This window comes from Hemitrygon akajei, chromosome 23 (assembly GCF_048418815.1).
Source record: "Hemitrygon akajei chromosome 23, sHemAka1.3, whole genome shotgun sequence".
NCBI classification, from domain to species: Eukaryota; Metazoa; Chordata; class Chondrichthyes; order Myliobatiformes; family Dasyatidae; genus Hemitrygon; species Hemitrygon akajei.
The window spans coordinates 56,011,398-56,036,588 of NC_133146.1; the positions used below are offsets into that span (position 1 = coordinate 56,011,398).

A 25,191-nucleotide genomic window follows, 5' to 3' on the forward strand; every position below is an offset into this window, starting at 1 on the left:
CGGATACTAGAATGAGTAGGGCTTAAAGAATTCATGCAGGCAAGTGGCATTAGTGTGGATAGGCATGATGGTCAACATGGCATGCAGTGGGCAGAAGGGGTGGTTTCTATGCTGTAAAGCTCTTCGACTACAAGCACCAACAGGCAGAGATCAGATCCTTTAGCATTTTTACTCTACATGATGATGATGAAAACCCATTTGCACAAATCTTATACTAACCCCGCTCTCTCTGCTTTTCGATCAATGTTAGAGTGTTAAGCTGCTTGAAGTTGGAAGGGAGTCCAGGTACTGAAAACTGCCAAATACTGCTCTTCCATTACAAAAGACACCAATGAGCATCAACCACCAGAAACAAAACAAACATACCGATTTCAATCCTCTCCAAATCTTCCAAGTTGAGTCGCTGATACTGATTCACTTTGTCAACTTCATCATCATAGCTGCCGAGAAAGATCAAGTGCCCAATCAGAAGCCAAGCAAAGTACGAGTGAACTGTTTCACAAAAATCACTTGTTGGCGAGTTAGGAAACAAAATGCCTGTGGATATTATCAGTTTAAGTCTTTGGAAGCAGTGAACAAATTCAAACAAACGAGACATCAACTTACTATGCAACATAGTAGGCACAATTGGAAAGGAGAAGCAGTACATCAACATCTCTGTGGGTGGCATCAATGAGACTGCAAAAGGAACAATTTTTTAATCAATATAAGTAGTTTCAAATGTAAACAATTAGTGCTTCGCAAACACAGAATTTATTCAGCTTCAGCTCTGGGAGAAAACATTCCACACAGGTTCAAATTAGATATCTGTATCCATTGGTAAATAAAATAAAACTAAAATTAAATCAACTCTACTTATTCTAAGAGTGATGAGCACCATCGGCCAAATAGGCAAAGGAACCCAGCTCTCTCCTGAACTGCTGGCTTCAGGTTCCTGTGTTACTAAAGGGACTCTTGTTGGACAGGCAGGCAGATGCCAGAATCAGATTTAACATCACTGGGATATGTCATGAAATTTGTTGTTATGCAACAACAGTACATTGTAATACACAATAATAAAAACTGAAAATTGCAGTAAGGTGAGAGTGAGGAGAGAGAGTGAGAGAGTTAGGAGAGAGAGAGAGTGAGCAGAGAGTGAGAGAGTGAGGAGAGAGCGGGGAGACAGCGAGGAGAGAGAGAGAGAAAACACACACACATTTATACATATACAGACACACACGCACACTTTCTAAGTTAAATTAAATAAATAGTGCAAAAAGAGAAAAAATGTGAGATAGTGTTCATGGGTTCATTGTCCATTCAGAAATCAGATGGCAGAGGGGAAGAAGCTGTCCCTGAATCATTGATTGTCTCTCTTCAGGCTTCTGTACCTCCTTCCTGATGGTAGCAATGAGAAGAGGGTATGTCCTGGGTGATGGATGCCCCCTTTTCGAGGCATCGCTCCTTGCTAATTTTAATGACAGCCAGGGTCATGCACGGTCACTTTGAGAGTCAGTTTAAAGTGATGGGGTAACACTGGTCTCTGCTTTGTCCTTGCGCAAGTGTTAGCCATTGAGATCAGTCACATTCCCAGTACATTCAAGACCAGTGCCAAAACTACCAAACAAACTTTGGCTCAAGTTCGTCATTAAACTAACCATTACATGATGTAGAAAACAAAGGAATACATTCTTAATACAGGCTGTTCAGCATTTATTTTTTTTAAATCAACATGCTCTTCTTTTATTAATTTCAACAGAAGTGAAATCCATTTTGGCAGAGAGCCCAGTAATCTGATAACTGGAGGGGGCCAAGCTGCCTTAGTCAGGGGACTTGAAATCAAAGCACAGCCTTGGTTGACAGCAGAGCTCAGCTGGCATCTGTAGGTCATCAGCCCAGATGGATTCATCAATGCATCCTGGCTAAATTAGTGCAAAGCTTCCACAGATGTGCCACAGCACAAAGCATGCCAACCTCAGCAGCATATGAGGCACAAACAGAAGCACAGATTGGAAATACACAAAATATCCGAGCAATTGCAACGTTTATTATTGTTGCTATCATTCTAGAGCAAGGGTCCCCAACCTGGGGTCCACGGGCCCCTCGGTTAATCGTAAGGCTCTGTGGCATAAAAAAGGTTGGAAGTCCCTGTTCTGAAGCAAAGGCAACTTATTTAATCACAGCTGAAAGTAAAGATAAATCAGCCTGGATATTGTAAACATCAATGACTCATTTCCCTATTTGACACAGACTGCTAGAGCAAGCTCCTTAAAAACATGAAGACTTCATAATTTTCCAGAGAAGTTCAAAATTAACACCATCCACTTAAGTACTGTGCGGAATTCTGGTTGCTGTACTATAGGATGGATATGGTGGTGCTGGAAAGATGCACCTGGAGGTTACCTGGATTGAAGGACTTCAGTTATGGGGAGAGATTGCAAAGACTGGGCTTGCTGAGGTGGTTGAGGAGTAACCTGATAGAGTATATAAAATTATGAGAGGCACAGACAGGGTAGATGGTCAGAATCCATCGGGGACATTTATCAGGAGTATTATTAAGGAGTCTCCTTAGATATCCTTAGCATTATTAAGGATCCCACCCATCCATCCAGTATCCTCTTTGACTTCCTACCATCAGGTAGGAGACTCCAATGCAGAAAAACAAGAACGATCAGGATGAGAAGCAGCTTCTTCCCTCAGGCCGTTAGGCTTCTGAACTCCCTGCCACATCGCATTTTAAGTGTCATCGGTTAATCTGTTCTGTACCTTACAATATTTAAATTATACACTTTAGTTTGTTATTTATGTGTGATTCATCTGTACATTTTATCCTTACATTCATAACAACACATATATATGTGTATTACTGTGCTTTACACCCCGGTTCAGAGGAATGTGTCTCATTTGACAGTTTTCATGTATATAGTTAAATGATGATAAACTCAACATAAACATAGAATAGTACAACATAGTACAGACCCTTCGGCCCCAATGTTATGCCGACTCTCAAACCCTGCCTCCCATATAACCCCCACTTTAAATTCCTCCATATACCTGTCTAGTAGTCTCTTAAATTTCACTAGTGTATCTGCCTCCAACACTGACTCAGGCAGTGCATTCCACTCACCAACCACTCTCCGAGTGAAAAACCTTCCTCTAATATCCCCCTTGAACTTCCCACCCCTTACGTTAAAGCCATGTCCTCTTGTATTGAGCAGTAGTGCCCTGGGTAAGAGGTGCTGGCTGTCCACTCTATCTATTCCTCTTAATATCTTGTATACCTCTAGTCTCCTCTCGTTCTCCTTCTCTCCAAAGAGTAAAGCCCTAGCTCCCTTAATCTCTGATCATAGTGCATACTCTCTAAACCAGGCAGCATCCTGGTAAATCTCCTCTGTTCCCTTTCCAATGCTTCCACATCCTTCCTATAGTGAGGCGACCGGAACTGGACACAGTACTCCAAGTGTGGCCCAACCAGAATTTTATAGAGCTGCATCATTGCCTCGCGACTCTTAAACTCTATCTCTCGACTTATGAAAGCTAACACCCCATAAGCTTTCTTAACTACCCTATCAACCTGTGAGGCAACTTTCAGGGATCTGTGGACATGTACCCCCAGATCCCTTTGCTCCTCCACACTACCAAGTATGCTGCCAGTTACTCTGTACTCTGCCTTGGAGTTTGTCCTTCCAAAGTGTACCACCTCACACTTCTCCAGGTTGAACTCCATCTGCCCACTTCTCAGCCTTGACTTGACTAGACTAATGGGGATGTGAGCAAAATGGTTTATTTTTAAATGGACAGTGATAACGAGTATGTGCTGCCAGTGGAGCTGTTGGAACCAGATACAATTACTATATTTGAGTAGTTAGAAAGCCATGCAAGTACACAAAGCATCAAAAGATACCAGCCTAATGCAGGAAATAGTCAGGAAAAATGGGATTGAGAGGGATAATAAATCAGCCATGATGGAATGGCAAAGCACATTTGGTGGGTTGAATGACCTTATTCTACTCTTATGGAAAATAGGTTTAGAGTAAAGGGGTAAAAAGTTCAGCATAGATATGGTGGACTAACAACAAGGCCTGCTTCAGTCATGACAACTATGACCTTATAAATATGATAGTTGAAATACACAAACTAAAGACAATTTTATCCACCAATGACAAAAAAACTTGGTGAAATACTAGCTATTAAATTATGTAAAAACTTGCAAAATCAGCTCAAACGCTGGAACCTTCCACCTTTAAGTCCATACGTAACAAAACATGGCTGTAGTGGGGATGAAAGTGCATTTGTTGAAAGGTTCTTGTGGAATTTTAGTTAAACAATGTTTTTTTTTAAAATGATAAGATTTTTCTTATATTCAAAATTCAGCTTTTCATTTCAAAATCATCTTACCTTCAATTTTCACCATTTAATTTTTTTAACAGCACATTCTTTCAGAAAGTTATAACTCAGCCTCACTACTATTCTCAGCACAGTGAGAACAACTGACACTTAAAGGTCACTTCTAACTTTCATTAGAAATTCAGCCTTCAAGTAACTCAGCCATCAATTTTTCTCTGGCGTATAGATTGCCATGTTGCTATTTTCATCATCTAATCAAAAACGGTAGCCTGCAACTCATCAATATTTAATTTCTCAAAACGATTCAAAAACTGCCAATGTATTTTCCAGCTACACACCTTGGATCACAATCTATCAGAGCCCAGCCCCCGTGGAATTTCTCATTGTCAGGTAATAGCATTTTCATGTAATTCTGCAAGAGGAAGCTGATCTGTTCCTGCTGGCTCCTCTGAGTCCGTTTGTGCAAGGCTTCATGCTCTTTCTCTTTGCTGAAGATGGAGTAGAGATCTTCAGTCACTGGGATGCCCTGCATTGGATCTAATTAAACAGCAGCAAGTACATTTTAACACAGAAAAGATCCAGTGAAACATCATGTATGAGAAATTACACTCCAGGATCAGGATGGGAAAAAACAGTTTCATCTCACAATAAGATAGATGCCAAAATATTCAATTCTATTTTCAAATACGAGTTAAATAACAAGAAAACGGTAAGATAATCCTTTAGAGAGGGTGAGACTCCGAAAGGATAAACACAAGATAGTCAGCAGATGCTGGAAAACCAAAGCAGTGCACACAAAATGCTAGAACTCAGCAGGTATGAATAAACAATTGACTTTTCGGGCCAAGATGAGGTTACCCTCAGGGTAGAGGAACAACAACTTATATTACGTCCGGGTAGGTACCTTCCAGCCTGATGGCATGAATATCCACTTCTTCTTCCAGTGAACAAATTCCTCCCACCCCACACGTCCTCTATTCCCCACTGACCTTTCACTTCTCATCTGCCTATTACTTTGCCATGGCTCCCCTCCTCCTCCCGTTTCTTTTACGATCCACTTTCCCCTCCTATCAGATTCTGCTTTTCCAGCCCTTGACCTTTCCAGCCACCTGGTTTCACCTCTCACCTTCAGGTAGCCACTTCCCCCTCCCCCCCCCCACATTTTTATTCTGGCAACATCCCCATTCATTCTCCATCCTGAAGAAGGGCATTTTGTGTGTGAAACTCTGAAAGGAGCCTGTTTTCAAATTTTGGTATTACTTGAACCCGGGCGTGTTCCTAAAATGTTGCCCATTAAATTTGAAGACAGGAACTCATGAAAGTGGCTCCGGATGAAACTTTCTGGCCCCTTCTCAGTAGAAATTCCATTGCACCACTGCTACGTGAAGGCAATCATTAAAGCCCAACTGTCTCAAAATTTAAAAAAAAAATATTCCCTACAAAAATAAGCATGTCGAAAGAAACAAGATATTTGACAGAATATCTGATGCAAAAGCCGAAATCGCTACAGATCTGCTCACCCATCATCCTCCAACCTAACTCTGCCTTCCGCCTCCCAGTTGATCTATCCTACCCAGAACAAGTCACAACACATCAAGTATTATTACATATAAATAATTTAACACTAGACATTACATTTATAACCACTGCATCAAATGCACAATAAGATAAAATACTGTTTGCAAAATTAAGTAGGTACTGGAGCCTGATAATGGGTGCAAGAAACCTGGTAAAAATAGACCAACTGCTAGAAGCACACAGCCATCCAGGGAGAGATCAAGGACCCTTTCTGAACTGCAAAGTGAGAGAGGCAAGTGTTCTTTGGATCACAGATGGGGAGGGGTGGAGAGGAGAGAAGGAATGTCTGATGTAGGGCACAGATCAAAGTCTTCAAGGTAACAATTAATTTAAAAACCAGCAGTTGGATCGGGGGGGGATGAAAACAAATTGCAAAGGTACTGCCGGGTAAAAACGGAAATGATAATTTCTGGAAAGTTTGAATTCAGTATTAAATTGTAATGAGTCGCAATGAGTTAATTGGGTGTCAAATTTCCTTGTGTTTTTATTGCACATTATGATTTATAGTTTAGTTACATAACATTAAGATGGTGTCTCCTACCTATGACAGCCTGCCTGTAGGCATCACGGAAGCGATTGAGGTAATACCGATTGGCAGAGTTATAACCATCCTTCATCATTCCTGCCAGCTTTCGTTCTCCAGTTCTCGTAAAGTCACCCTGCCATTAAAAAAAGGACCATAAGAATGTACCCTCGTTAAGTTATAAAATTAACAAGTTTTGAGTTTAAAACTTCAAGACCAAAATGTACAAATCTGAAGTTAGTCAGTCAAGGAGCAAAGCTTCAAAAAGGCGTCATCCAACATTAAGGACCCCCATCATCCAGAGCATGCCCTTTTCTCACTGTTACCATCAAGGCACACTCTCAGTGATTCAGGAACAGCTTCTTCCCCTCTGCCATCTGATTTCTGAACGGACAATGAACCCATGAACACTACCTCATTACTTTTCAAATTTCCACTTTGCAATATCTATTTAACTATTATACACAAATACATACACACACTTACTGTAATTCACTTTTTCATTACATATTGCATTGTACTGCTGCCGCAAATTTCACAACATATGCCAGTGATATTAAACCTGATTTTTCTGGGTAGTATAACCTTTTACAATTTGGACTAGGTTTATTTCTTTTACAAATAAACCAATATTTATTTTTAATTCATACTAGGCACTTTACAGAATGTTAAAGAGCTAGGGTAAGACCGGATAATAATAACCTGGAAGACAGTGATGATTACGGAGATCAGCTTATCCCAGCATCCCTACATCCCTCACACTCTCCCCTTGAACAAAGGCAATACCCAGCAATGCCCTCGGCCACTCTCAGGCCCAGGCCCCACTGCTTCAATCCAACCTGAAGAAACGGGCGAGAAAGCACTGTCAGGAATGTCTAGCTGAGCTACTGCTGTGCATTTTGTATCAGCCACAGCAAATATTGGGATACTATGTTTATATGGGGGTTTTTTTATGCAAGCGATTTTTCCTTATTCTGAGTGTTTCACGCGACCACACTGATGGGCATGCATGGCATCTTGTTACACTGGCCCCAGGTTCCGTTTTGCTCCAAACCAAACACTGGTATATACGAATGATGGGAAGGCAGACTACCTTATTAATATGTATTAGATACTCTCCATGCATGCATAGGTTTTCAGATGGGATGGTTCAAATTTGTAAACAGAAACAGCATCACTGTGTTTTAACAAGAAATCCATGCCAAATGTCCAGATATTTACATGTGCCACGATACTTGTTGAATAACTCGAAATAAAATCGAAGAAAAAAATTCCAATGGCAATGAATGCAAAACGCAGGAAGGTAGACACTGAGTGCCGAAATTTCCAAGACACTTGGACCCTAGATTACTTCTTCATCGAGCAAGCTGGGAAACCAGTTTGTCTCATTTGCCTAGAAAATGTTGCTGTGAAGAAGGTGGCAAATATCAGGTGACCTTACAAGACTCGCCATAGTGGAGATTTAAACAAGTTTACTGGGCAAGCAAGGAAAGATGAAGCTGACCAAATGAAGGCTAGTTTCAGAAAACAAACGTCATTTTTTGCCAAGAAAAGCAGTGAAAATGAAGGAAATACCCGTGCCAGCTACGAAGACTCAAAACGTATTGCAGAAAAGATGAAGCCTTTTACAGATGGCAAGTTTGTCAAAGAATGTTTACTGGCAGTGGTGGGCATTGTTTGTCCTGAAAAGAAATCTTTATTTGCATCTATCAGCCTGTCAGCAAGAACGATCACACGGCGAGTTGAAGTAATGTCAGCAGATGTTAAAAGTTGTTTAAGGGACGCCTGCAACGAATTGCAATTTTTTTTCAATTGCACTTGATGAAAACACAGACTTGAGTGACACCGCTCAACTTGCAGTGTTTGTGCGAGGAGTGACTCAACTTTTCTAATTTTTGAAGAGTTTATTCAATAAATTCCTATGAAGGACACAGTTACTGGAGCAGACATTTTTGAAGCTTTGTTGAAAATATCAGAAATGAAACTTAATGAGTCGAAGCTAATTGGCATCACAACTGATGGGGCCCCAGCAATGGTGGGACAGAAAAAAGGAATCATCGCATTACTGCAAGGACAAATGGAAAACCATGGAATCGCACAAAAACTGGTTAAAATTTTCTTTTTTATTATACTTAGTTTACCACCATTCAATGCATCATGTTCATATATTTTATATTTAAAGATTCTTTGTGTCCTTTTAATAGATTAAGAAGATGCCTTGATTGAAATAAATTGCAACTAAACTGAGCTTTTCATTACTAATTGGCATCCTTGGTTAAGCACAAATGATTTTCTAGCATGCGTTATTCATTAGTTTGAGGCAAAACATAACTAGATGTATTTAAATGGATAATTCTGATATTTCAAGTTTTTTATGGCATTTATCTGGCCCACCGTCTGCTCATTAATACGCGATCCAGCCCACAGAGGCGAAAAGGTTGCTGACCCCCTGCCCAAGGTGATGGGGTCTTTAATAATGGATATCACCTTTCTGAAGCACCATTCCTTGAAGAGGTCTTGGGTACTATGGAGGTTAGTACCTAAGATGGAGCTGACTAATTTTACAACCTTCTGTGGCTTCTTTCAGTCCTGTGCAGTACACCACTCTGTACCAGACAGTGATGTAGCCTGTCAGAATGCTCTCCATAGTACATCTATAGAGTGCTTTACTTGACAACCAAACTTCTTCAAACTCCTAATAAAGTACAGCCACTGTCTTGCCTTCTTTATAGCTGCATCAATATGTTGGGACCAGATTAGATCCTCAAGAGATCTTGACACCAATGAACTTAAAATCGCTCGCTCTCTCCACTTCTGATCCCTCTATGAGGATTGGCTCATGTTCCCTCATCTTACCCTTCCTGAAGTCCACAATCAGCTCTTTCATCTTACTGACACTGAGTGCAAGGTTGATGCTGCGACACCACTCTACTAGTTGGTATATCTTGTTCCTGTACACCCTCTCAACCCCAACTGAGATTCTATCAACAATGGTTGTATCATCAGCAAATTTATAGATGGCATTTGAGCTATATCTAGTCACACGGTCATGGGTATAGAGAGAGTAGAGCAATGGGCTAAGCACATATCCCTAAGATGCGCCAGTGTTGATTGTCAGCGAGGAGGAGATTGTCAATCCACAGAGACTGTGGTCTTCCAGTTAGGAAGTCAAGGATCCAATTGCAGAGGGAGGTACAGGGGCCCAGGTTCTGTAACTTACTGAACAAGTCTGTGGGAATAATGGTGTTTACCACTGAGTTGTAGTCAACAAAGCATCCTGACATAGGTGTTTTTACTGTCCAGATGATCTAGGCTGTGTGAAGAGCCATTGAGATTACATCTGCCATAGACCTATTACAGAACATCTCCACGTCTGGTCTTGTAATGAAAGAAATGTCGCTGATGAAATTGATGAACGTGATTGAAATCATGACGTTGGGCCAAGAAATTCCTGTAGCATTGTCCTGGGACTAGGATACATAACCATCAACAACAATGCTTACTGTCCTTTGTGCAACTAGAACTCAAGCATTTTCTCCTGTTACGAACCCTGTAACTGGGTCACTTACCAACAAAGATAGAGAGGTCCGTTGAGGTCTGATGGTGCTATTTTTAAACGTTTTTATTTATAAAGGGGCACAAAAGTAAGGTTAATACAAACATTCAGATAATATACGTCATCAATACTCAATCTAAAGCGCGGGTATAGTGATAATCATCAATAAGAAGTAGCTCTATCGTTTTGTCTAGGGGGTAAAAATATTGTCCGATGGAAATATAGAAGTCTTTCAAGTTCATGCAGGCTTTTAGCCGTTTGGGGACCGCTGGGTTTCACTTGTTGGAGAGAGAGAGAGATTTTTGGTGAGAAAAGAAACTTGCCAGTCTTTTGGGCGCAAACCGTTGAATCGGGAACGTGGGTTCCCCGTTATCAGTTCGAAGTCCTTTTCGGTGTTATCAGCCACTCGTTCCCCAGGCCAGGGGAACGAACCACACGTGGCTTCTGAATAGCTTCTCGTTACCACGGGAGCGATGAGCGATGGTGTCTCCTTCTGGTGCGTTGCTAGGAGACTGCCCCCTGCAGCCCCTCTTTTATCTTGACTTGCAGGGTTGTAGATGTCAATCAAGGTGGGGTGATACAATCCCCACCCCACATTGCCCGAGGGTGTGCACGTAGCCATGATAGCTGGCACGTAGCATAGGGTCGCAATCCACAAAGGGGTCTCCAAGAAACAATGGTCAAAATCCGTTGCGTTGTCTTTCTGAGGATTCTCTCTCATTTCCTGGGTCCAAGACCCGAATTACTAGCGATCTTGCGATTCTCAGGAAGGAGGGGGCTGGGATCATAACACTCCTGAATGTCCATCGTCTTCACTTTTCACCAGGTCACCTTCATGCCACACTCGGCTAAATGCTGCCATGGTATCATAGGCAATCATTTCCACCTCGCCACCGGAATGCAGCTCTGTGATCCATTATTGGACCAAGGCTGAGACAAGTCCAGCAGTTGAGTGGTCAATCTAGCCACCAGTTACTAGTGACCACTGGCAACAACTTCTACCAAAATTCAAACTACATTTATTATCAAAGTATATACCTACTACATACAACCTTGAGATTCATCTCCTTACAGGCAGCCACAAGCCCTTCCAACCACTGAGAACATCTATAGGAAACACTGCTGTAGGGAAGTAGCATCCATCATCAGAGATCCCCAACACCCAGGCCAGGCTCTTTTCTTGCTGCTGCCATCAGGTAGAAGGTGTAAACCCTCAGGACTCACACCACTAGATTCAAGAACGGTTACTACCCGACAACCATAAGAACATAAGAAACAGGAGCAGGAGTCGGCCATCTGGCCCGTCACGTCTGCTCCACCATTCAATAAGATCATGACTGATCTGGCCATGAACTCATCTCCACCTACCTGCCTTTTCCCCATAACCCTTAACTCCCCTACTATGCAAAAATCTATCCAACCATGTCTTAAATATATTTACTGAGGTAGCCTCCACTGCTTCATTGGGCAGAGAATTCCACAGATTCACCACTCTCTGGGAAAAGCAGTCCTTCTTCATCTCCATCCTAAATCTACTCCCCCCAAATCTTGAGGCTAAGTCCCCAAGTTCTAGTGTCACCGACCAGTGGAAACAACTTTCCTGCCTCTATCTATCTATCCCATCAGGCTCTCGAACATTGAGATGTTCCCACAACCAATGATCTGACTTTAAAGGACTCTATCTTGTTATCTCATGTTCTCGTTATTTATTGCTATTTATTTATATCTGCATTTGCACAGTTTGTTGTCTTCTGCACTCTGGTTGATCTTTCATTGATCCTGTTATAGTGACTATTCTATCGATTTGCTGAGTATCCCTCACAGGAAGGAGAATCTCCTGAAAAAAACAAAGAAACCCAAAAGAACACAATAAAAAAAAAAGAAAACCGTCCAACACCCAATGTGCAGAAAAATAATACAAACCGTAAAACAACTGAAATTCAAGAAAGTGAATCCATAGCCTAGCCTGTCTCTGGCCCCGATATCCTGACCTCTTCAATCTGGCCCACTGCATATCGATTTGCTGATTGGGCATTAATTACTGAGAATAGTTTTCACCTTTTCTAAGGAAGACAGCCTTCCAAGTGTAAAGGTGATGTAACTCCCAAAGAAAGCATCTGCCATTGGTATGCACCATTTACCATGGCTCATTATCAACTATTTAAACAAGTAATGGTTCAATAAATTCTACTGGGCCACAGTGGCACATAGCTTCAACTCAGCTTCATAATATTACTGCACTACACATTGTGCAGTAATAACTATATTGCAATATTGTAGAACTGAACAAGCCAGACGAACTGTAAAGCAGGATTCACTAAAATGCTCAAACCCTCAAGTTCTCCACACAATTACAGAATAAAAACAAAAAATTGCTCGCATGTTGCCACTTTGAGCAAACCTGTTCCAAGCAGTTCAACAGAATAAACTTTACCTTTAGCGCAGCTGTCCCAGCATACTGTCTGCTAATAGCATCTCCGTTGTTGGCCCACATGATCTGATAAATCCGATAGCACTTCTGAGGCAGCGGCTGCTCAGGTGGCATCACTCCCAGCTTCTTCAGCTGAAACAAAATATCGGAAACAACTTTAAAGTTGGTGAAATATTCGTGTTTTTGTAATATGTGCCATCACACCTAAAACGGTACTCTCAGTACATCTAGAATCTGCAAGAGACAGACTGGAGTGCAAAATGATTTATGAATGGCAATTCCCCTGTCTCTAATCAGCACGAAATATACTTTCATCTGTTTCTTTGAAAATAAGCAGAAAGAGGAGAAATAAAAACCACTGGAAAGATTTCTTCATCCATGAAAGAGAATATGGTAGTTGAAGAATCCAAAAGAGGGACAATGAGGCGCTAGAACAAATTACAATTGAAAAGGTGTCACACTTGTACATAGTTTTCTCCTTTCGCTTGTTCTTTCTTTCCTCTCTTTTCTATGTGTATACCTCAGATAAATATTATGTGCAGATTTGTGGCAAATATGCCTATATGATATATATGTCAATATCTGAAATACATCTTATGGAAATGTTTGTTTGATGATGAACTTCAATAAAAATATAAATTACAAAATAAAGAAAAGGTGTCATGTTGGTTTCTTATAAAGTCCTTAAAAGAAGGATAGGTTTCGAGGGCTAGATTAAAGATGTTTCAGGCTTCTGTGGAACAACCGCTGCTGACTCATGACCGCACTGCCAGATCCAGCTCAAACCGCATCAAGTTCTCTGACAATACTACAGTGGTTGGCTTCATCAGCAACAGTGATGAGTCGACATACAGAGAGGAGGTAGAGGGGCTTTTCAAATGATGTGAGAACAACAACTTGAGTCCCAACGTGGACACGACAAAAGACATGAATGTGGACTTCGGGACGGCACAGGTTGACCACTCTCCATTGCACATCAATGGCTCTGCCATGGAGAGAGTGAAGAGTACAAAATCCCTTAGTGTGCACATAATGGATGATCTAACATGGCTCCACAACACCTCCTCACTAATCAAAAAGGCACAGCAGCATCTACACTTTCTGGGGAGTTTGAGGCGTGCAAGACTCCCTATCCCAATTCTAACATCTTTCTACAGGAGAACCATCAAGAATGTGCTGTCTGGCAGCATCACTGTGTGGTACAGAAGCTGCAAGACATCAGACTCAAGACAATAAAAACTGTCGGGAGGATCACCAGCATCTCCCTCCCCCTACTTGTGCTAATTAGTGGGGGCATTGCAGATGAAGAACCAAAGCATCGTTGAGGATCCCTACCACCCACCCCACAGTCTATTTGACCCACTACCATCTGGAAGGAAGTACAGAAGCATCAAGACTAGACTGGGGACTAATGAATGCCCTTTCACCACCGAGGTCTCATCACTAGTCCAACAAGCTGTTTACCTGTTCTCCACTTTACTTCATGCATTTTGAATAATATTTTATTAACATCTTATAGTATAATATATTGGTTTATGTGCTGAGCGTGAAATATGTTGTGTGAGTGCACAGAGGTCTGGAGGAACATTGCTTCATTTGATTGTACATGTGTACAGTTAGATGATAATAAACTTGAAGTCAAGGGGTGAGATTGTTGGGATCTGACAAACATTTCAAAACTCTGACTACAGGTGAGATGACAGCAGAATGGTGAATGTTATACATTTATTGAAGGCAGCAGGGAAAATAGTGGGAGAATCTAGGATCAGAGGGCACAACTTCAGAAGAGAAGGACATCCCTTTAGAACAGAGATGAGGAGGGATTTCTTTAGCCAGAGGGTGGTGAATCTGTACAATTATTTGCCACAGACAGCTACAGAGGCCAACTCATTGGGTATATTGAAAGCAGAGGTTGCTTGGTTCTTGATTAGTAGGTGAGGAGAAGGCAGAGAATAGGGTTGACAGGGAAAATAAATTGGCCAAGATCGACGCAGACTCAATAGGTTGAATAGGCTAACTCTGCACCTATGTGTTATGGTCGTTTAGTCTAATGCAGGCATTTAAATCCAGTATCAGTGTTGGGGAAGTTATTGGGAAATATTTCTGCGAGATAAGTTTAGTCTGCTCTTGGATTGGCAGGCGATGGTCAGTGGCAGTTAACACAGCTTGGTTAAGAGAAAGCCCTTTCACTAACTTTTTTGATGACATTGATAAGAATGTTGATAAGGTTGCTAAGGCGTACGACCATGTCCCATATTGGAAAACAGTCGAAAATATCCAAGTTCATTGTATCTGAAAAAGGCTTGGTAAGAGGAGGGTGATGGTTGAAACACAAGAGATTCTGCAGATGCTGGAAAACTTAAGCAATACACACAAGATACTGGAGGAACTCAGCTGATCAGGAGAATGAAATGTAGATGTTTCAGGTTGAGATCCTTCATCAGTCCTGATGAAGGCTCTTGACTTGAAACTTCAGCTGTTTATTCCTCTCCATAGATGCTGCCGGACCTGCTGAATTCCTCCAGCATTTTGTGCACTGTTCTGGATTCCAGGATCTGCAGAATCTCTTGTGCTTATGAAGAATGTTTCACCCAAGTAGAATTATTGATAAGCACGGAAAATAGGCTTAATTGAAAGATTAGGTGATTTTGGGAGGATGTGAGGAAGTTTTTAAAGATTAAACCTATGAAAGGTGATCTCATTGCCCAAGAAGATGATAGTAACAGATACTCTCAGAACATTTAAATATTTAGACAAGCACCCGAAATTCCAAATGCTTGTAAAAGGATTAATATAACTGGCATGGATAATCTGAGTCAAATGATGGGATATTGAATAATGGCATTTGTCTAGCAAGGCACACGAACAGAAATCACTCCATTTCTTCAAACAGTCTTTAAATTGTTAAACAGGCAAGTATTTTGATTTGCAAACACGAGGAAATCTGCAGATGCTGGAAATTCAAACAACACACCCAAAATGCTGGTGGAACACAGCAGGCCAGGCAGCATCTATAAGGAGAAGCACTGTGGAGGTTTCGGGCTGAGACCCTTCATCAGGCCTGATGAAGGGTCTCGGCCCAAAACGTCCACAGTGCTTCTAAGTATTTTGATTTAATAACTTACTTGAAAAGCAGGGACTCTGACACCAAAGCTCCAAACACAACACTAAAGTATTTGTCCAAATTAGCTGCTCACACTCAGATTTGCTTGAATCCATTGTCTCTCTTCATCAGTTACTCAGGGACCATCAACTACGTTGGGCACACCACCAGAAATGGAAGGTGCAATAAGCAAAGACCTTTCTATTCCCCATTCCAGCCACCCTTCCCCCTCAGATCCTCAACCAATTTCACCATTTTCAGGAAGTTCATAGCTAATTGTAATATGATTCAAGAAATAAAGTTAAAAATGTCTCCTACAATCATCTCCAGCCAAGACCAGAAGGGAAAATATTCTCACTTCATCAGCCCGCAATGAATGCAAACTCTCTTCCCCTTGCTGGAAGGGCCTGGAAAAGAAAGCTTGCATTCATTTATGCAACCAGAATCTTTCATAAGTGTGTTGGATTAATTCAAAGGGGAGTGATGGATGGAAAATAGCAGAAACTGTGGAAAAGCCATGCAATTATCCACTCAAGTTACAATCAAATGTACTAGCTAAATTAAATTGTGCTGCCACACAGATTTGTACTGATGTTGGGCTTGGTCCTGAATCTAATAGTAATTCAAAGTATCACTGATCACTTCCTGCCTACTTCCCTGATAGTACTCCATTTGTAATCTGGACTAAGGATACCCTACGTCTGCAGCCTCAATGCTCCTCCTCAGGTTTTGTCTTCCATTTCATTCTTCCCAATTGACTCCCGTCTTTAAACCTGGTATTTCTTGGATATTTGCCTACATTGTTTAGGAGGCATCAACTTTAATGATCATATCCCACTGTGAATGCACTGTGCTAATCTGCACCGATCAACTGATAGACAGAATGCACCAGTTTGATAGTACACAGTTAGCTACATGGGTAAATGAGGTGTTTTGCCCAGAATTGAGTCTCCATCTTGTACTGATTTTCTCCACCATTTCATTGAAAGAAATTACCAAGGGTTAGAACAAACCATCCTCCAAGATAAAAGACAGTGCACCCAGAAAAATGATCAATATACCTGTCACCGCTATAAAGTTAATTGTACAAACATACTGCCCATTCAAGGACATATCACACAACTGAGATTTTGTTATAAAGTTTGAAATTGCAAATCTGTATCTTGAATCTCATTAACTGAACCTTAATTCACTTCATCTGACTCATTTCAATGCCTCTCTATTGACCAGCTTAAAATGTATCTGGGACTGAATGCAACATTTAAGATATACCAAGCAATAACACGGAAAAAAAGATTCAATACCTTACTAACAAGGAAATGTGGCATAGAACGAGCAGAAGATCCATTGTTCAGAAAGGCAGTGTTTTTTAAATTCAGCTTTAAGGATCTGGATAGCACTAGCAGACCAACGTTAGTTGAACATCCCTTTAAGAAACTGGCAGCAGAAAAATTATCCCATTGCATCACTGGCGAAGATGGTCCTCCAATACAGTCGGGGAGTAAGTTGGCTAGAACATCAGGAAAAAGGGCAAGGCCACCAAGCTCCTCCAGCCTGCATCACCAGACCTAAGCTATCTTCCACATCTCCTCTTCTGCACCAACTCCCAAAAGCCCTCATTTCAAAGTACATTTAATATCAATATAACTACTATATACAACCTTGAAATGTCTCCTTACAGACAGCCACAAAACAAAGAAACCCAATGGAACCCATTAAAAAAAGACTTTCAGACACCTAATGCGCAGAAGAAAAACTGTGCAAACAATAAAAATAAGCAAATAACATTCAGAACTGAAGTTGGTGCAAGTGCGTCCACAATCACAAAACCAGCAGCTGATTCAGGCCACAGCCTCAGTACGCTTGCAGGCAGGCTCTGATCTTTCACATAATTATCCATTTCCTTTTCAAATAACCCCAAGATCTAATCTCTACAACTTTCTAGCAACTGCATTCTGGGAGAAGTTACTAAACGACCACCCCTTCCTTATCTTATAACAATGTCCTCTCAGATTCTCCCACAAAAATATATTTCTAAAATATATATATTATATATCTGAACATAAACTGTATCTAAACAATGCACTCTAGCCTGAAAAACATTTCTGGCTCTGTATGCCATATGAGAGATGTGAAGGCAGTAAAGAAAGTTCAAAGGACTACTAGACCCATTCCAGGTCTGCAGGGTATGAGCCATGAAGAAAGACTTAAAGAATTAAATCTGTTTAGCCTAAGTAAACATAAAATGAAAGGAGACATGATAGAAATGTTCAAAATCATTAAGGGTACAAGTAAAGTGGATGCCAGCCGCTACTTCAAAATTAATCCACCATCAAGGACACGGGGCTGGTTCAGGCGAGACTTCAGACCACCATCATGAAGCATTTCTTTACACAGCAAGTTGGGGACACATGGAACAAACTATCTAGTTGTGTAGTTGAGAGTAGTACCTTGGAGACTTGCAAATCTAAACTCGATAGTTATTTCAACACACTATGTAAATAGGACATCGGCAAGCTTTGTTGGGCCAAGTGGCCTGTCTTGTCAAAATCTTCCTAATGTTCTAATGCAACAACTAGTCTCCAATTCATGCTTACACACTTCTCCTAACACCATTAGCTCCTATGTTCATCACCAGCCTTGTGTGGCACCTTTTAAGGCATTCCAGGAATTAGCCCAGTGATTCTCTGTTGGACAGTCTTCAATACCAGTATGTATTTATTTTATAAAGATAGGGGATAAAACTGTGAGCAGTGCTCCAGCTATGCCCTCACAAACATCTCGTACAACTGTAACATACAGTAGCTGTCTATTTCTAAACTCTAGCTTTCCTAGAATTAATGCCAATATGCAACTTGCTTTTCTAACCACAATTTCCTGTCTAACATTTTGCAATTCATGCATAATACCCTCTAGATCTATCCTCAGTACTTAATCCTACTGCAGTCTTCCTGCATTGTCTGTAGATTCCTCTTACAAAAGAACATCAACTCACTTCCCCACGTTAAATTCTATTTGCTAAGTCATCACCACTTACTCAATCTATCAATATCCAGATGCAAAGATCTAATATTCTCACTGCAACCTATCCTCCTCCTATTCAGCAAACTTGGATACCTTATGCATGGCCTCCCCTTCAAGGTCATTAACATAAAAGAGTCAAGAGTTGATCCTTCCAATGAACCACTAGTTACATCCTTCCAGCCTAAAAAAGATTTTGTCTCCGTATTCCATGCAACAATTAGTCTCCAGTCCATGCCATTAGTTCCTACATTCATCCCTAGCCTGGTGTAGCACCTTTTCAAATACCTTGTGAAAATTCAAAAACATGACATTTATACGTTCCCTCTTGTCAACTTTACTTGTTAAATCCTCAAAGAACTCTGGGCAAATTTATCAAATAGCATTTACTTTTTCTTCTCGCAGCTGCCTCGAGGAAGGTAATACAGAAAGCCTCAGGTTCAGGAACAGTTATTACCCCTCAACCATCAGGTTCTTGAACCCAGAGAGGATAACTTCACTCAATTTCACATGCCCAGTCATTGAAATGTTCCCACAACCAATGGACTCACTTTCAAGGACCTTTCATCTCATGTTCTTGGATATTTATTATTTATTTATTATCATTATTTCTTTCTTTAGGATTTGCAGTTTGTTGTCTTCTGCACTCTAGTTAAACGTTCGAGTTGGGTGGTCTTTTATTGATTCTGTTATGGTTATTATTCTGTATATTTTCTGAGTATGCCCACAAGAAAATGAATTTCAGGGTCTGATATGGTGACATATGTGTGCTTTGATAATAATAAATATACTTTGAACTTTAAAACCATGTTGATATGATTTGATATCTTGAGTTCCTTGCCAGTTTAGATGTTAAGCTAACAGGCCTATAGTCACTTTTTTTGTCTTCATCCATTCCTGAACAATGGGATTGCATTTGCAGTTTTATAATTTGCCGCTATTTTCCAAGCCTTTAATCCAGTTTTATTCCATCCTGAACAAACCGCTCAAGGTACCCAAACTAAAGCAACAGAGTTCGATACCTCACAACTCAAGTCACGTCATTCAATGATATGCTTGTTGCAGTTGACTATTTTCACTGCGACTAAATTACACAGATTGTCTTCACAATCTCATCACGTTAAATACATGCATGTGATCAACTCAGCTTCACGGCCTTTTCGTCGTGTTCATCTGCGGCTGCACTAACCAACACGTGACAGGGACTGCTCTGTGCTTGCTCATGTAGAAACCTGGCTCCAGGGTAACATTCCACGCACTGTCAATCTTCAGGCCACGATACTCAGACACCTGGGCTATTTTTTTTTGTTTGTGACTGTACGTTTTTCCACAATATTAATTATACGTGCTTTGTGCTCTGTGTGGCTGTTGTACTGTGGTTTGCACCTTGGCCCCAGAGGAATGCTGTTTTGCTGCCTTCATTCTATTCATGTGTATGGTTCAATGACAATTACATTTGAACTTGAACGATGTCAGTCCACAGCCTCCTCTACTGCCACAATGAGGCCACACTCCTGTTAGAGGAGAAACACCCTATATTCCATCTTGGTAGCCTCCAACCTGATAGCATGAACATCGATTTCTCGAACTTTCAGAAATTGCTCCCCCACCACCTTCACAATTCCCCCATTCCCATCTCTCACCTGATCTCCTTACCTGCCCATCACCTCCCTCTGGTGCTCCTCCCCCTTCCTGTTCTTCCATGGTCTTCTACCCTCTCCTGTCAGATTCCCCTTCTCCAACCCTTTATCTCTTTCATCAATCAACCTCACAGCTAGTTACTTCACCCCACTCGCTTTCATCTATTACATTATACTTCTTCCTCCCCTCCCCCACCTTCTAGCTCTGACTTCTCACCATTTTTTTCCCCAGTCCTGATGAAGGGTCTCAGCCTGAAACGTTGACTGTTTACTCTTCTCCATAGATGCTGACTGACCTGCTGAATCCCTCCAGCATCTTGTGTGCGTTGTTTGGATTTCCAGCATCTGCAGATTTTCTTGTGCAAAAATACTATGTTGACTGAGTTACAAGTTGGCCTTCCATCATATCGACAGATGATCAGCAAACAGCTGAAGAAGGTCAACCAGTGAGCTGGTTGACCAACCAGCTAGTTGGTCAACAACTAGCTGGTGGCTCAAATCAGTAGTGTGTAAGACCATAAGTCATAGGAGTAGAATTAGGCTATCTGGCCCATCAAGTCTGCTTTGCCATTCAATCACGGCTGATCCTTTTTTATATCTTCTCCTCAACCCCAGTTCCCAGCCTTCTCCACATAACCTTGGATGCCATGTCCAATCAAGAACCTTTCAATCTCTGCCTTAAATACACCCAACAACCTGGCCTCCACAAATGCATGTGGCAACAAATTACACAAATTCACCACTTTTTGGCTAACGAAATTTCTCCGCATCTCTGTTTTGAAAGGGCGTCCCTCTATCCTGAGGCTGTGCCCTCTTGTCCTAGACTCTCCCACCATAGGAAACATCCTTTCCACACCTACTCTGTCTTGGCCTTTCAACACTCAAAAGGTTTCAATGAGATTCCCCCTTATCCTCTGAATTCCAGCCAGTACAGGCCCGGAGTCATCGAATATTCCTCGTATGATAACCCTTTCATTCTTGAAATCATCCTTGTGAACCTCCTCTGGACCCTCTCGAATACCAGCACATCCTTTCTAAGATGAGGGGCCCAAAACTGTTCACAATAACACCTGTTTTCAGCAGCTGGTGTGACAGCGTTGCATTGTAGATGATATGGCCATCTGATCAACATTCCTGTCTGTTAATAAGTAATGACGAACAATAAAAGTTACACAAGATTATTGTAAATGTTTTTCTCTGCAGATATTTTAATAGGATGCCCGATGAAATCAGCTACTATGCACATGACATCTCTGCAGTAATGCCAATTAGCATGTCTTCATGGTTGATTTTTCAAGTGTTGACTTGCAAATCAAGGGATATGTAAAATGAACAGTGTGAGGTTGAAGACAGAATTAAAATGATTGTCAAAGTCATAGAGTTACAATCAACTAAGTAAACTTTACATTTTGTGTATGGGTACAGAGAATGTTTAAGGTTCAGGAACATTTATTACCCCTTCAACCATCAGGCTCTTGAACCAGAGGGGGTAACTTCACCTGCCACTGAGCTGTTCCTACAACTTATGGACTCGCTTTCAATGGCTCTTCATTCTCACTATTTATTGCTTATTTATTATTATTATTATTATTTCATTCTTTCTTGTATTTGCATTTTGTTGTCTTTTGCACATTGGTTGCTTTTCCATCTGTCTGCCCGTCCTGTGAGTGCCAACCCTCATTGATTCTATACTGGTTCTTGGATTTACTGAGTCAGACCACAAGGAAACAAATCTCAAGGTTGTTTATGTTGATATCACCACTTAAATAAAAAATTTATTTTGAACATTTTTTTCAAGTTTTCAGAAAGTAATAAAGACTTTCTGTGAGGTAAGTCATAAGATGTTTTCCTGGCAATATCATACCTGCTGTTCCATGACCACTCGAGCAATTGCAGCTTGAACCACATTCGTCCGATCCAAACAATCCATACAGTTCACCCTGAAGATCCCTTCCTGCTTACAGATCTCTCCAGCCTGGTCAACCCTGCAAATACAAAACAACAGTGGGTCGCCTTTGCTGTGGTCAGCAGTCAGTTTAGGTTAATTACACATTCTACAATAAAGAGCCCTTGCTCTAAGACCATAAATATCAGAGAATTAGTTCTCTACTAATCATCTGCTGATTTTGTTCTAGTTTTCTTTTCATCAGTGGGAAATGCCTACATTTCCTGTTTCCAGGCTCAGAAACTGCGACTTTCAAAAGAGGCTCTTTATTCGACAATAAGATTCTGTGTGGGAATCTTGCTTCACCGAGCTAAAAGGCAAGGGCCACCTCCAGGGATGCTGTTTGTCCCTCAAACAGATTACGTGGCAAATCATGACACACATCCTGTGGTGTATGAAAGGCTGCCTACTTCTCACAATACATCAACTGAATATTCATGAACACTGAGCTCTCCAACTACATCACTGCTCAAAAGGAAATTATGGACAAATCTAAAAATATACTAGCCCCCAACTTAATCGCCATTCAATAGACACAAGACGCAGATGTTGGAATCAGGAGCAACACAAAATCTGGCTTTATAAAAAGGTATACTGGCCATCACCCTTCTATCTTTTAGTCCAGATAAAGGGTCTCAACCTAGAACATTGCTGCCCATTTCCCTCCTTAGATGTTGCCTGATCTGCTGAATTCCTCCAGCAGATTGGTTATCAGTCGTTCCTCAGTATAGACAAGTTTATCCCTATTATGTTTAAGTGGTTTATTCTGAAACACCTGGACAGCAGAACCTCCATCGTTCAAAATATCTGCTTACGGTGAGACCGCTCCATCGAGCACCTTTGCTTTCTCCGCCACAAAAAGTGGAGGCCACCCATTTCAATTCTACTTCCCACTTCCATTCCAACATGTCAGCCCACAGGTTCCTCCACAGCCACGAAGAGGCCACACTCACGTTGGGGGAGCAACACCTTATTTTCCATCTGGGTGGCCTCCAACCTAACGAAATGAACATCAATTTCTCGAACTTGGGGCAATTGTCCCTCCTCCCCCTCCTCTCATTCTTGTTTCCCTCTCATGCCTTGTCTCCTTACCTGCCCATCACCTCCCTCAGGAGTTCCTCTTCCTTCCCTTGCTTCCACGGTTTTTTGTCCTCTCCTATCAAATTCCCCCTTGTCCAGCCCTTTATCTCTTTCACCAATCAACTTCCCAGCTCTTTACTTCCCCCCGTCTCCCGGTTTCACCTATCACCTGCCACCTTGTACATCTTCCTCCCCTCACCCACTTTCTTATTCTGTCTTCTCCCTTTCTTTCCGGTCCCGATGAAGGGTCTCAGCCTAAAAAGTCAAATGCTTACTCCCATCCATAGATGCTGCCTGACTTGCTGAGCTCCTCCAGCACATTGTGTGTATTGCTCTAGATTTCTAGCATCTGCAGTCCCTCTTATGCCTATGCTTATTGTGATGACCGATCTAACTGCATTTTATTTTATTTTTTCATTTCTATTTAGATACAGCATGGAACAGACCTTTCCAAGCCTTAACCACCCAGCAACCCACCTACTTGACGCTATCCTAATCACGGGACAATTTACAATCACCAACCAGTACATCTTTGGACTGTGGGAGGAAACCGGAGCACCTGGAGGAAACCTACGCCCTTATGGGGAAGACATACATACTCCTGACAGATGCAGCCATGCTAATAAAGTTATCAATATCTCAGTTGGAAGTACAAGGTGCTGAACAAAATATTTCACATTAATATTCTGTACACGGCTGTTTTACTTTTTAAAAAAGCCACAAATGCAACAGAAGCTTGCTGAGGAAATTATTTTGAGTTTAACCAGCATTAACATTGGATAAAAGTCAAGATTGAATGTTCGTAATATGATTGAAAACAGCTAGCCTGTAGTTCTATAAACTTTTTAGTACAACGAGCACCTTGTTTATCATACATTCTTTTTGGAATGGAAGTAAATTAAAGCACTAACCAGCCCCATTTCATGTCAGCGATGATGTCAGAGATGGCATCTGTAAGCGTCTGCACATTTTCAAACTTCATTCCTCGACTGGGGGAAGAAAAAGCAGCCAGATCAATACATTTCAATTTCTGATTCAGAACAAATCAATTATTCTAAAATTTAAACGTCATGGTAAAGATGCCTGAGGAGTTTTGTGTGCACTTATTATTAATGGAAATAACAGCGGTCACACAATAAATCCTTGCTACACAGTACTGTGCAAAAGTCTAGCTATAGCTAGGGTGCCTAAGACTTTTCACAAAAAAAAAGATTTCATGACGTATGTGAGTGAAGATACACCTGATTCTGAGAGCGGGAAGAGGGCATGGCTGTGAAGAGAGGAAGGGAGGAGGTAGGGAGCGGGAAGCACCAGAGAGACATACTGTAATGATCAATGGCCCTATCATTTGGAATCAAATACCTTGCCTGGTGTTTCAGAGCTGGGTGTGTCTGGACCTGCGCCAAGCCCTCTCTCTCTGCCGTCTGTCCCATACCCCACCCGTGGCTCTCCACCCTCACCATTCCCAACATCCACCAGATTTACAAACTCGCCCTCCGCTCCACGGTGACAAATGCAGTACTGTGCTAAAGTCTAAGGCACCCTAGCTATATATATATGCCTAAGACTTTTGCACAGCACTGTATAAATTTCATCATTCTTAAGTCCAGAAATAACTTCAGAGTGCAAAAGACATTGGGTAAAGTAAGCCTTGGACAGACTGAAAAAGAATGGAGGAAGAAAACCAGAAGAGATAGCAAGCAGAGGTACTTAATGAGTACTTTGCTTCAGTATTCACTATGAAAAGGATTTTGGCAATTGTAGAGATGACTTACAGCGGACTGAAAAGCTTGAGCATGTAGATATTAAGAAGGAGGATGTGCAGAACTTTTGGAAAGCATCAAGTTGGATAAGTCGCCGGGACTGGACGAGACGTACCCCAAGCTACAGTGGGAGGTGAGGGAGGAGATTGCTGAGCCTCTGGCAAAGATCTTTGCATCATCAATGGGGACGGGAGAGGTTCCAGAGGCTTGGAGGATTGCAGATGT

The 25,191-nt window shown here is 41.4% G+C and overlaps 1 protein-coding gene across 2 annotated transcripts in view; it reads right to left on the reverse strand.

Moving 5' to 3' along the window:
- The window catches only part of inpp5f (inositol polyphosphate-5-phosphatase F), a 243,503-nt gene that overhangs the window by 14,027 nt on the left and 204,285 nt on the right, over positions 1 to 25,191 (reverse strand). For both annotated transcript variants that reach the window (XM_073027701.1, XM_073027702.1), the window contains 7 exons: positions 24,115 to 24,192; positions 22,043 to 22,163; positions 12,418 to 12,546; positions 6,446 to 6,563; positions 4,665 to 4,863; positions 607 to 678; positions 367 to 440 (listed from right to left, as the gene is read on the reverse strand). In XM_073027701.1, coding sequence (XP_072883802.1) covers positions 367 to 440; positions 607 to 678; positions 4,665 to 4,863; positions 6,446 to 6,563; positions 12,418 to 12,546; positions 22,043 to 22,163; positions 24,115 to 24,192 — 791 coding nt within the window. The remainder of the gene's footprint in view (positions 1 to 366; positions 441 to 606; positions 679 to 4,664; positions 4,864 to 6,445; positions 6,564 to 12,417; positions 12,547 to 22,042; positions 22,164 to 24,114; positions 24,193 to 25,191) is intronic.